The sequence below is a fragment of the Pyxicephalus adspersus genome, chromosome 7 (assembly GCF_032062135.1).
Source record: "Pyxicephalus adspersus chromosome 7, UCB_Pads_2.0, whole genome shotgun sequence".
In the NCBI taxonomy this organism is placed as follows: domain Eukaryota; kingdom Metazoa; phylum Chordata; class Amphibia; order Anura; family Pyxicephalidae; genus Pyxicephalus; species Pyxicephalus adspersus.
Window position 1 is genome coordinate 57,929,956 of NC_092864.1, and position 13,236 is coordinate 57,943,191.

General features: G+C 35.9%; 1 protein-coding gene across 1 annotated transcript; it reads left to right on the plus strand.

Annotated features, from left to right (window-relative positions):
- Window positions 1–346: 346 nt before the first annotated feature.
- On the plus strand, window positions 347–13,013 carry UBE2G2 (ubiquitin conjugating enzyme E2 G2; the record flags this gene model as incomplete). Its single annotated transcript, XM_072418618.1, is given in 5 exon segments — window positions 347–382; window positions 2,385–2,430; window positions 8,354–8,472; window positions 9,429–9,569; window positions 12,197–13,013. Coding segments are annotated over 5 exon segments (455 nt in total), but the record flags the coding sequence as incomplete, so codon positions are not given.
- Between the last annotated feature and the right edge of the window lie 223 nt (window positions 13,014–13,236).

The following is a 13,236-nucleotide window of genomic DNA, read 5'->3' on the forward strand; positions in this document are numbered from 1 at the left end:
TAGGTAGGTATAATATCCTAAATATTATATTTTTGCTGGAAGTAAATGTTTTGTTAAACTTACACAACTTAAGAGTAAAGATTAGATTTGGTTGCTGCAGGGCTAGACAGACATACACAGTTCCTACTAAAGTAATTGGTAAAATTATATAAATTGTCTAAAAGTTTATTTTCAAAAAAATTTCCTTCATACTTTGTTAGGTTTTCCCATAGTGATGGTGCATTCTATTCCAACTGCTTAGTAATGTCTGAGGTCACCCCATCTGGGGTCAACAAAATTATTTTTTCTTGTTATAATGTTGACAAAGACATTCACATTTCTAATTGACTTATTTTATATTTTTCAGAACTGACACTTAACCCACCGGAGGGGATTGTGGCAGGTAAGTGATTGTAGAATAAGGCACATAATACATTAGTATCTGTATGGTGACAACTTGCCAGTTAAAGAATCTTCAAATAGTCCTACCATTTCTCTTGCTAATAATCATTAAGTGAAGTGAAACCTGCATCTCATAAAGAAATGCTAAATGATTTGATGTTCATCAATCTGTACATCTTCATTACAGAGATTTGTTGCTGCAGAAGATGATTGGGCAAAGATAGATCAACTGTGCCCTGCTGCAAGATGGCTGCCCCAGTGAATTTTGACAGATGGCTGGTGATTAGGCAGAAGAGAGTACTTATTGCATATGGGACATTGCCTGTCCCTTTCTGCAATAGGAACCTGGCTGATGCTAAACCTTTGAAAGTTTATTATTATTGACTGTGTCTTGTTCCTGCGACAGCTACTATTTCTTCTGCAGTAAAAGGATGTAAAAGGGACAGGAAATGTTTTAAAATCTCCCCAGTGTCATGGGAAAAAAATAATTGAGGGAAATATTTATAGATTTGGAATGCAGAAGTACCAACAAGCAGTGCAATAAAGTCCAAGAGAAACAGAATAATAATTAAAAACTCATTATGAAAAAATAATTTTGAACAACGCAAGACTGAGCTCAAGTAAACATGTGAAAAAAAAAGAAAGTTAGGAAAGGGAAAGTGGTAACTCCACCCCTTTGACACCTCATATTCTAAGTAACATAATATTCTAAGTAATGTATTATTAAGGACACTTGAAAATGTGAATTTTATTCATGGCTACCTTGAGCAGAAAAGTCTATCGTGCATATCCAATAGCAAACCCAAAAGCTTCTTATTGATAAAAATATCTTTTGTATGGATCTTTACTGCATTAAAAGGTATCTACTCTATACCAAACTTTAGTCCCAGATGGTCTTTAAAACTGAATTCATGGCAGATCTTCTTACTTTCTTTGCATCTTCTCCCTCTTCCTCCTCTTCACTTTCCCAAATTGAGCATTTTCTTGCAGATATCGTTTATATCCCCAGACCTGTACAGATCCCACTGTAGTTCCATGTCACTATGGCTCACCTCCTTTGCACCTTGTGCTCTGGTCCTGTCCCCCACTTTCTTGCCTCCTGGTTATTCAAAAAAAGCACAGCCTCTGTCATTGAAAACAAATGCTCAAGGGTAGATAGTGGTGGAAATTCCTTTAGCAGATTTTTGGGGCATGCAGACCCTTCTCCCTAGAAGAGGAGAATTGGACTGAAGTGGTCATGTGACCACCGACCTTAAGCTGTGTACACATGTGCAATAATTATTGTTGGAAACGAACCACTAATGACCGTTCGTACGATAATCGTTAACAAAAAAAGTGTACAATGACGTCAATGAACGAGGAATGTTGCTGGAAATGAACGACCATCCTAGCGGATCTGATTGGGGGATGATTGTTCGCAATCTATGGTGTGTACGGTTTTTCAGTGATCATGAATAGTTCTGCAGTACACTTTCTCCTGTACACGTGACTTCCTTCAACGTTCAAACGATCGTATCTAGCATGTGTACATTATTGGTGGATTATATTTGAACGATCATATCGTTACAGCATGTACAGAATTGTGCACAATACGATCATTCAAAATAATTGTGCATAATCCTTGATCTGTCATTAGATGTTCGTTTTCTAACGACAATTATTGCACGTGTGTATGTAGCTTTAGATTCACACAAAATGTACTAAAAAAAAAAAAAAAAATAAGGGCCATTAACTTGTGGTAGGGAATGGATTAGGGGAAACACTGTACATTGATTCATTGAGTTCTGCACATTAGTATTATTATTATTATTATTATTAATAATAAAAAAAAACATTACTTTCCATGCAAATGTTAAATAAAGTTATGCAACCAATAAGAAATGTTGAGCAGTTCCTATTAACGATACATTAACGTTACACGATTTAGAACCTGAATTTTTTAAATTCTTTTGTGTTGTGATCGGACAAAGTCTTTATGTGTAATTATTATTACTCTCTTGCAGGCCCTATTAATGAAGAGAACTTCTTTGAATGGGAAGCTCTAATCATGTAAGTAATTCATAACATGCACTGTATTATTAACTAGAACAGTAACACTATTGTATGCTTCATTCCCTTGTGTATGCATGTAGAGCTAAAGTGGCTACATTCTTTGTCTTGAAATAATCCCAATACACTTTAATTTTATCACACTGTGTCTGTAATTTGCCAGCAGGCCATACCTACATACCTAAGGGAGAGTATTATTTTTTGTTCGCGATGTCAGCACTGGAAGGATTGGCGGTTATGTACTTCTCTCCCCTACTTGTCTGACGCTTGTAAAAATGATGTATATGTTTTTACTGACTCACTTAGGAATTCCCCCAATGCTGGAGTCTGATGTTGATCTTTCACTTCTGGTTTACCTCCTGCATCTTTATTGTACCGCAGGGTGGGGAAATAAAAACATTTTTAATATCTTGAAAAACAATAATTGTTTAATGGCAATCTATTGTATCCTTGGCAAGTAACGTGCAGTTGTTTGATTTCAATTAATCTGGCTGCTAAGAAAAATTAGTTTCCTGTACAATACACCCGAATTGATTTGTATATATAACCTGTAGGAGGTTCACACCTCTCCTTTCCATTAAAAAATATTATGTGTTTTCCCCATTTCAGGCAACAACCTGAATTGGTCACAGTGTTTCTGCACAGGAAAGTCCTTCTAAGACAGAATAACGCATATCTTTGACATCTTTCTTTATATTTAAAAAATGTTATATATATTATAAAATATTTATAAAAATATTATTTAGAATTAATTTTTAGACTAAACAATAAAGTCCAGTAACTGATGGAATCTTGTGCAGGATGCTGATCTTGTATCTGCCCCCTGTAGTTTCATGTAACCTGTAGTTGGTGGATCTGCTCGGTTCCTGCTCCTACAGCTCTGTATAGGCTGTGTACAGCTCAGTGATGATGTTACTGCTGCTTTTACATGGTAATATTTTATGCACACAAAGTAAGCTTAAAAGAAAATTAAACTTTAAAACAGTGTTTATCCACCTTCTAAGAAGGGGGAACCATTGAAATAGCTTTTGGGTTTCTCTGCTGTAATTACCTTATCCACATCTAATCCAGTATATGACCAGTGGAAAAAATATCCCCCTTAGAGATGGCCAAAAAGTTTTTTGGTGTCAGTGGTAGCTGACCAGAGAGTCACAGAGTGGAACCCCATTTGAGAAACAGTGCTCTGTCTTGCCCTAAAAGATACTGTACAACTGGTATAATATGTGGAAACGTGTGTTTGCGTAATATAACAAGCCTGATTATAAATCTTTTTTTTTAATTTGTTTGTTACATAGGTGCTCCATTTAGCACAACATTTCTTACTGTGGTCTTCTCCATGTGTAGTAACGTCCTGTATATTACTACATTAATTGTACATTCATTTAGCCCCTCAATAGCGCAGACAAGTATCAAGGTGGATAGTTTTTCATGTGAAGTCTCCGTCCACTTGAAACGATTGCCCAAGCTCTTCCAAACAGCTGCCACCCGCTTGTATGACGTGTATCATTTAAGACATGCCTTGCAGGCAGATAGTTCAATTATAGCCTCACACACCCTAACTATTAAGAGGAGCGCCGTGACCTTGCCATTAGAGCATGCTTTGATTTCCTGTGCTGTTTTTTTTTTGTTTGTTTTTACCTCTCCTCTGAAAAAATGGCAAGTATCAGGCTAAAGTCTTTGAAGTGTTTATTTTTAACTGAAACTACAAGGTGCTTTATTGGGAAAAAACACCCAGTGTAGTTTACACTTCTATAAGAAGCTGGACTGTGCCATCAATAAGTTTGACATGAAAGATAGACTTAATTCACCAAGCAATGATTTCACACCTGGAGATTAGAATTCTTAAAAACAAAAAAAAGATTTTGATCGGGGCACCTATTTCTGACTTAAAGTATAATTATTTTCTTTTGAATCATTATTTCTTAGCTTAATAAAAGAAATAGGAAAATGTTGTTTAAAATGTTTATATATATATATATGTGTAAATTAAATCCGCTTAATATAATCTTTTCAATTGCATGCTAGAGCATAAAAAAAAACCCAAACCTTGTTATATTTGTTAATACTTGGGGGAGCATCCATGTAATTAAGAGGTTAGGCAGCGCTTACTATATACTAGTTTATTTAAAGTTTACTTAAAGCATAACTATCCAGAAAAAAAATTACATTTACCTTTACAGGTGAAAGGCTGCCGATCCCTCCATGATCTTAGTCTATTCGGTCTTGTTACTTTCCATCAGACACTAAAAGAAAGACCTTATTTTTCCATATATTAGTAAAAAAAACTTTACCGTTCATGTGAGTTCATCTTTCTTTTTAGACTGACTAAAAACAATAGAATATATTTAGTTAACTTTAATCTCAGCAACTGGGAAGCTGACCACACACCCAGTATAACCAAGTACAGTGGCCCATCAGAAGGAAAAACTACAAATATATCTGTGAAACATACAAAAGATTACATGCAAGTACACTGATCACCCACCTTCCTAATATTGTTTAGGTATTTTTAATGTTGCCAAAACAGCTGTGACCTATTGAAGCTTGGAGACCTCAAGATCTTTGAAAAGTGTCCGGTAGTACCTGACACTATAATAGCATGTCCTTTAAGTCCTATAAGTTGCAAAATGAGCCCATCGATAGGACTTGTTCTAGCACAGCTCCCAGATGTTTGGTTGGATTGAGTTCATTGGAATTTGGAGGTCAAACCCTCAACCTTTTGCAGTGACAAGAGTGAATTTTTTTGCTGAAAGAGGTCACCACCATGAGGGAATACCATTGCCATAAAGCAGGGCTGTAGAGTCACAAGCAATTACTGTGTGCCTACATTTAGAGTATCAAAAATATTCCGACTTCAAGTCCACAGCCCTTCCATATTGTGTGTTACGTGGTCTACCACACACAGTCTTTAGGTAGGTGGTACATGTCAAATGGCTTTCCTCATAAATGCAAAAAACCCAAGGTTTCCCAACAGAACATTTAGCAGAGTATCACAGCGTCTCCTAGCATGCCTCTTTTTTATTTTCTTTCTGCTGTCATTTCTTTCCCTGGTAATTGACACACTTGTACTCAGCCTTTCAAATGGTCTGCCAGAAATGGGATTCATAAGTTAAAGTCACCCTCTTTCATTGCTCTGTGGCCCCATTTTGATGCTCACATTTTTATTGCTTTCATTGGTGGGCAGGGGTTAGTATGAAATACATATTTAGCATTCATTTTTTTAGCAGTTTGTGCTTAGTTGTTCTTCTGTAGGATCATACCTAAGAGCTACGCTTTGCTCCCCAAGGGCATGATTGAGCCCAGCTGCTCTTCCTTTGGCTACATTTAGTAGGTACCAACCACTGGATGATGGGAACACCCCACATGAACTTCTGTTTTAAAGAAGTTTTGATCCAGTGGTCCAGCCATCCTTATTTGACCCTTGCCAGAGTGGCTTAGATCTATAGATTTTCCCATTTTTTTTCCTCCAACACATAACTGACTGTTCACTTGTTGCCTAGTATATCCCGCCTCTCAACAGATGTCATTGTAATGAAATAATCAATTAATTTTGACATTAGAAATTGATTGAAGCTTGAGAAGAGCTGCAGATGCCTATGCAGTACTTGCTCCATTCACTTACCATTAGGGTAAAGATTCTTCACTGATAGAAAAAAAATGCAACACGTTTCATTAGGTTGTCTTCCAATCAGTTACATGTTTAGATTGATATTACACATTCAATTTTGTAGCAGCAGTTCAGTTTTGTTGCAAAGGAAGTGATAGTATTTTTTAAGAAATTGCCTATTTTAAAACGATTTAAAACTCACTCAGAAATGTTCAACAACAAATGCCTATGTATTAATGATCCATGATTTTTACTTGTAGCCACAAAAAAACTGTTTAAAAAATTGCCAATGATTATAGTTATTACATTGCTAGCTACAAAACATTAATAATCACTGGCCTTAGCATTTTATCAGGTTGAGGAGATGACCCTACAACATCGCCTTAATGACATCAGCCTTAGGGTTCTGTGGATCCAGGTTTACATTTGTTTTTCCTTGAACTTGACAGACATGTCCTTGTTACCTAACTGTATAATTGAACTATTATCTTCTTTATTAAAATTCAGCATATGAGTTTATATTAGGTCTACCCTAAAGCAGGTACACTGGTAATGTTAGCAGTACCACCTAAATACCAACAAGAGGCATACATTTATTTATCAAACATTATTTTATTCATATGCATTTATTTTAGGTCACTTTTTTTAGACCATACTTTTTTTTAAAGAGCAAGAACTGTCTTTTCTTGCACTGAAGGCTTCCAAAAACATATAATTGTCTTGTCTAAATAACTGTTTGAATAATATGTATGTATGTTTAGAGGTCAAGCAAAACTGTTGTCCCCTGGAGGCATTTGTGAGAGTGCTGGCAAATTTGCAGTTCCATGACACCTTTCATGCTGTCTAGGTGTAAATGTCACCCCAGAGGGGTCTGGAGTCATAGAAAGGCTAATTTGGTGGCCAGCATAAGCGTGACCGGGAACCTTATGGTTAGGCACAGCATCCCAAAATAACAGAAGGGGATTCTGCTGACCTGTTGAATGGCGCAGTGTTAAGCAGGCTAGTTGTGCAAGTAAAGTCACATTTAGGAAGTATAACTTGTGTTTAAAGTAGAACTTTGAAGTTTGGTTCTAGATAAAGTAGGAAAGAATTTAATTTCACAGGTTTATATAGGAAATTTCCTTAACAGATGGGAACAAAAACGTAATATTATTATGATCATTCCCTATTAGGAGCTCTACCTAAAGGAGGGCACAATTAACTTTCTCCCTTAGAGAAATATTTTTAGTTACATTATAATGTTGTCACACTCAAAACTTAGGGGTGCCACAGCATTTTCTGGAGCTTTTAGTAATTCTTCTGGTAAGTAGCTGTATATAATGGGAAATGCAAACAGAACTCTAGCAAAAGTAAGATATAGCATCATACATGTAATGTGAATATAATAACATATTTTATTACTTCTAGCAAGATGTCAGTTTATGTATATATTAGCTTTTCTCATTTATTTATTTATGTGACATTGATTACATTTGATATAAGTCACAAAAAATCATATTCTCAATATATTCAATACGATAACTGTTATATATATATATATATATATATATATATATATACACACGCTAGTTATTCCAAGTATGTAAAACCTTAATGTCACTCTATAAACATTAGGATTTTTAGCGTATTGCATATGTAATACACCTACTGTAATTGCTTTCGGCTATTCTTTTAATAGGTCATATGACCTGGACCTAGCAGCACCGTAGAGGGAAATCACAAATTGTTATTGCATACAGATCTTTGTGAGATAAAGCCTTTAGAAAGGGGAAACAATTAGTCTACTTTCAAATCAGTCAGATCAGAAGATAGCACATGGTCCCAGAGCAATCTAGTAAACACAGATGCCTCTCGACTCATCTAAGACCAACCAGCTAGTTTTATTATTATTAACAAACTGTGTTTATAGAGTGGCAACATATGGTGCAGTGCTGTACATTAAATAACGGTTGCATATGACAGACAGATGCAATGGGCCTGATTTATTAACGTTTTAAGGCTGGAGAAGATACTCTTTCATCAGTGAAGCTGGGTGATCCAGCCAACCTGGAATTGGATCTGGTCCAGGATTCAAAACTTTTTCTAGCAAATAGAATCCATTTTGCTGGATCACCCAGCTTCAAGTATATCCATCAGGCTTGGAAAGCATTAATAAATCTGGCCCAATGGCACAGGAGGAGGAGAGGACCCTGCAGCTTACAATTGTAGTCCTAAGAATCTGGTATGGAAAACATGTTTGTGTAACATCTTTTTCTTTCTAATGTCTTTATTGCAAAATTATTTATTAAAAGTTATTTATTCCTCCTTTCTCTGTAGGGGCCCAGAAGACACATGTTTTGAGTGTGGAGTATTCCCTGCCATCCTCAGCTTCCCTTTAGACTATCCACTAAGTCCTCCTAAAATGAGGTTTACGTGCGAAATGTTTCATCCAAATAGTAAGTCATTCATTGAAAAAAGGGATACTTTGTATCATCTCAAAAAAAAAAAAAAAAATCTGTTTTGGGGTACTTAATGTTTGTAAGCAGACATCCTTTGTTTTTCTGACTTCTGTTTCAAAGGTTAACCTGACATGAATGCAGTATTCCCCTCGCTATTTTTAGGCGCCATTAAATACAGAATTCTTTCCTTTAAAAACTGATGTTTTCTCCTGATTGTTTACCAGGATATGCATTTTGAAAGGTTTTTACCTTTCAGCATCTGATTCTTGTGAATATATCTATACCTTCTGGAGTGAATTGATATATAGAAGTTTTTTTTTCAGTCATTCGTTATGGTTGAATTTTAGGTGTAGGTTATACACAAAGCATGTCATGGATTTCTAGGGGAATATAAGGGACATTTATATATCTATCATAAAGTTTAACTGATATCCATTTGTTTTAAACCGAGATTGTGGACTTGTTTAATGCCATTTTATCTGTTATGTAATGGGGGGATTAAAAAATTCAAAAGTTAAAAAATTCCCTCATGGTGGCAAAAACTGCTCTTTTATTGTGATGAAACGTTAATAAACATGTTACAAAAATGAGAAAATGTCTTTGGTGTGAGCAAGTTCTTTTGAGGGGTTCTTTTATGCTGCCTGCATGATTTAATTTTAGCATATGACTTTTAAACCAAAACATTTAAAAAGACTGTGGATTCATTTTAGAACAGCAGATCTACATGGTAAATGGCAAGCATGGTGTTAAAGGTGGAAGTATTTAAAATTATCATTATTATGTAGTATTGTAATATTATGTATATAGCGCCGACATATTACGCAGCGCTTTACAAAGTCCATAGCCATGCAATTTAGTACAGGACTCCTTTAAATATCAGCAACCAGTAAATATGTGAGAGCATATAAATATAAATGTAGACTTTATTATTTAAATTATTTAATTTCTTGCAGTATACCCAGATGGGAGAGTGTGCATCTCTATTCTACATGCTCCAGGAGATGATCCGATGGGTTATGAGAGCAGTGCTGAGAGATGGAGTCCAGTACAAAGTGTGGAGAAAATTCTGCTGTCTGTTGTCAGCATGCTAGCAGGTGGGCGATTCTCTCTTTTGGTGGTCTGCCTATCAAAGTTAAATGTGTTCCATAAATAACCATTCTGTATGAGTTCCTGACCTTACAAATCAGGATGTGTTAATCCATAGCCATTATGAGATTTACTTTACATACCAAACGTGAACTCTTCCGTTGATAAAAAAAAAGCAATTACTTTGTCGCGCAGTACCGTAGCAGCACCACTACTTAATTTCCTGTCCACGTAGTAAAAAATGTTATACAAGATATTAACGTTTTTTCTGTGTTACTGTCAGTCCCAGCATTGTTGAAGGTAACTGCATGGTGTTGGCACCTCTATTTTACTCAATTTATGCCAAAGATGTATTGACTTATGTTTGATTGACAGGAAAGTTGGCTAATTAATTTATATCCTGCATTTATTTTCCTGAAAAGGTACACAATGGCATTCAAGACCCTGTACACCTTCCACTTAGGAGGTCTTATAAAAATATACAATAGCATTAATAAACTCTGATTTTATCAGATGCATAATAAATAGACTGTGGATATTGTCAAAGGTTTCTGTATGTGAATGTTTTAGTTAAAATGGAATGGTTTCACATCTCTTCTCTTTTTATCAGTTTCATGAGTTTCAACAGCAAAAATGATGCCCATGCAGAGAAAATCTCCTCATTTTCTTGTCTCCTATTGGGAAGGTCTTTTGGCCTTGCTAGAAAAGAAACTGTTTCTATTTTACTAGTTTTATGTTTTACTTACCTCTAAAAAAAAGGGGGGAAATGACCATAACTTCCACAAAGAGAATGTGTTTTAAACTTCTAATGGATTCAGTCTAAGACACAAGTATAAAGATGTTGAACTTTTTTATAAGACTTTTTTAATAGGCAGATTTCATTAGCTAGAATAGAGTCCAGGTCCCTATGAGAATTCTGAATGGAACAATTCCAGCAGTTATACAGGTTCCTTATAGATTAAAATATGGATGTGTGAAAGAAAGCTGACATGCTTGACAGAACAATTGTAATCCCACTCCCAAAGACACTTTTAGCAGTAGAGCCTGTGCAATAAATGTGACTTTCTGTCTAGGGTACATTAAACACAGCGGAGCTTATCCTTAAAGCACAAATAGCTATTGGTGGTCTGAAAGATATTACATCTGAGAATAAAACAGTAGTTTTGTTCATTTTTGATATATTGGGCCAGTACTTTAGCAAAGTGGTCAACAACCTGATGTGACAGCAGGGCCTGGTAATACAGAATAAAATTTTGCCAAGACCCGGGATGGGGGCCTCCTTTGAGCCCACTAGCTGAGAATAGCACAAAAGTGTGAGTCCTACATATACTGCTCTGCTGTTCTCAGCAGCTCCTGTGTAAGCTGCGTGAGGAGGGCCGATGGTGCTCCTGCTGCCTGCGCTTTTGTCACTTGTGGCACTCAACTCACTGGCCATAGACCGGCACCAGTCTGTAGCCCAGGGCTTGGGGACCTCTGCTCTAGCAGACCAAAAATAAAATTATGTTCCCACAATTCTTTGCACTTATTTGAATGACTCTATAACTGTATATTACTATTGCTAGAAAACGTAGACCTTGCACAATCTCAATTGTCTAAGGTGGTGAAACTTTTTCTAAAGAAACAATGCTTGCTGTAAAGCAGCTTTATTTTCTGTAGAAATAAACATAAAAAGTTACATAGAGTTGATTGTTGTCTTCCCTATGCTTCCTTTCCCTATTATAACAACCCTTTTAATTTTAGCAGTATTTGTAAGTCACAGTTTACACAACTGCTGACAAATATTGAACTGTTCAGCATGTAATTGAGTCAGTGTAGTTAGTGAACAAAAACCTATGTTCTAGTCTAGCCCACTAGTTAGTCCTCTAATGGGTGCTGCCATCTTGTCTCCTGCTTAGAGCAGAGAAGTTGAAGCCAGGTTTTCAATACACTCCACATAAACACCTTAGCCCCAAAAAAAAATTAGTCACAGCAATGATTTGTTTGCTTAGACTGTAAACTTTGGCTAGGAGGCGTGCATTTGAACTACTGATAGAGCAGGTTGTGAATGTACCACCGTGCTAACATGCTTGGGGGACAGAGAAGTTCATTTTACAAGTGATTCCATGAGAAAATGATTCTTTAGAATGATTACTGCAGATATCCCGATATTTTGTTTGGGTTAAACTTTTGTTTTTATTTGGACAGTGGCTTGGAATAGTAACACATTTAAAAGTAATTTTATGCAGAAACCAAACTGTTTTCAGTTCAAACAAGGGCACACGCCACATTGAGACTTTTATTAATATCTAATAACATTCATATATTGTACTTGACTTTTATGTGCAGTCTGGCATTCTATTTTCCCACCAATAAAGAGCAATCTTCTTTCTGCCTTCCACTGAAAAACTAGATAAGGAGAATTTGAGTTTTATGTTATGTGTAATGAATCTCATTTTTCTGTGATTTATGTGGAATCTTTAAAGCTTGCTTTTCAGTAAGATTATTTTCTCTTCTAGACTTTCTGATTTTTTTTTAATGTTTACAAGCCTCAACTCTTATCTACTGTCTCAATTTGTCAATCATTCTCTACTGTGCCTCAAGTGTTAGTATTGAGTGTTGAAGTAATAGTAAAATTCTTTTTTTTATTTTATTTTAGAACCTAATGATGAAAGTGGGGCTAATGTAGATGCCTCAAAAATGTGGCGAGAAGACCGTGAGCAGTTCAACAAGATTGCCCGGCAGACAGTTCAAAAATCTTTGGGATTGTAAAAAGACTTATCAGTAGTGCTTGAACAAAGATTTCTACATGTATTTCTGCCACAGAGACGCTTTTAAGCAATCCTTGTAATGCTGGGGTCATTGGCCTTTCCTCTATGCTTGCAAATCTAGGTTTTTGGATATCGTTCCACCTTTACATTCATACATTTATTTTCTCAATTTCAGTGCACCTCTATGTTTAATTGAGGATTATAACTGGACCATCTCATAGTTCTGTGTATATGAATCTGCTGGAAACATTGCACACCTAGATCCACAAATAAATTCTGGGGTTTAAAAAGTTCATGCTATACAAACTCCTGTACAGTGTTTTGTAACATCACATACACTTTTTCCTGCTGAAGCTGGATGCAATTTAATTTCTTGGTTTGTAGTAGTTAGTTTATTATCAATGGACACTTTCAAAAATATGTGATGAAGTATATGGGTTAGGATTTAATAGTAAAATTTCTTTTGAGCCTGACACCTGTAAGTGGTGCATTTAGCATAAATGTGCAAATTGCATGAATACAGTTTATTTGTGTAAAAAGGGTCCACAGCCTTCACTACAGTGTTGCAGTTTATTATGTTCATTCTCAGATATTGTTTTTCATGTTAACAATCCAGCATCACATTTATGTTAGAAGGCTTGAGCTGGTATATTGAAGTGCTCTGCCTCATCTTTCTGAAATAAATTATTGATATAATTATGTGTACATCTGCATGACTGCCATTCTGTTTGGTCTGTAATTGCGAGGGTCAGGTGGGGTCTTATTAGTGCATTCAGTTTAGTGTCCTGGGCAAGGCCAACTTCATAATTTGATCAGCAGTTTGAAGCTAAGACCATTAAAACATTTCAAAATCGTATGCTCTTTTTATATCCGATGTGCACACAGATACCTCTGGTTCTGCTTTTATCACTAATGCATCCACTCCCTT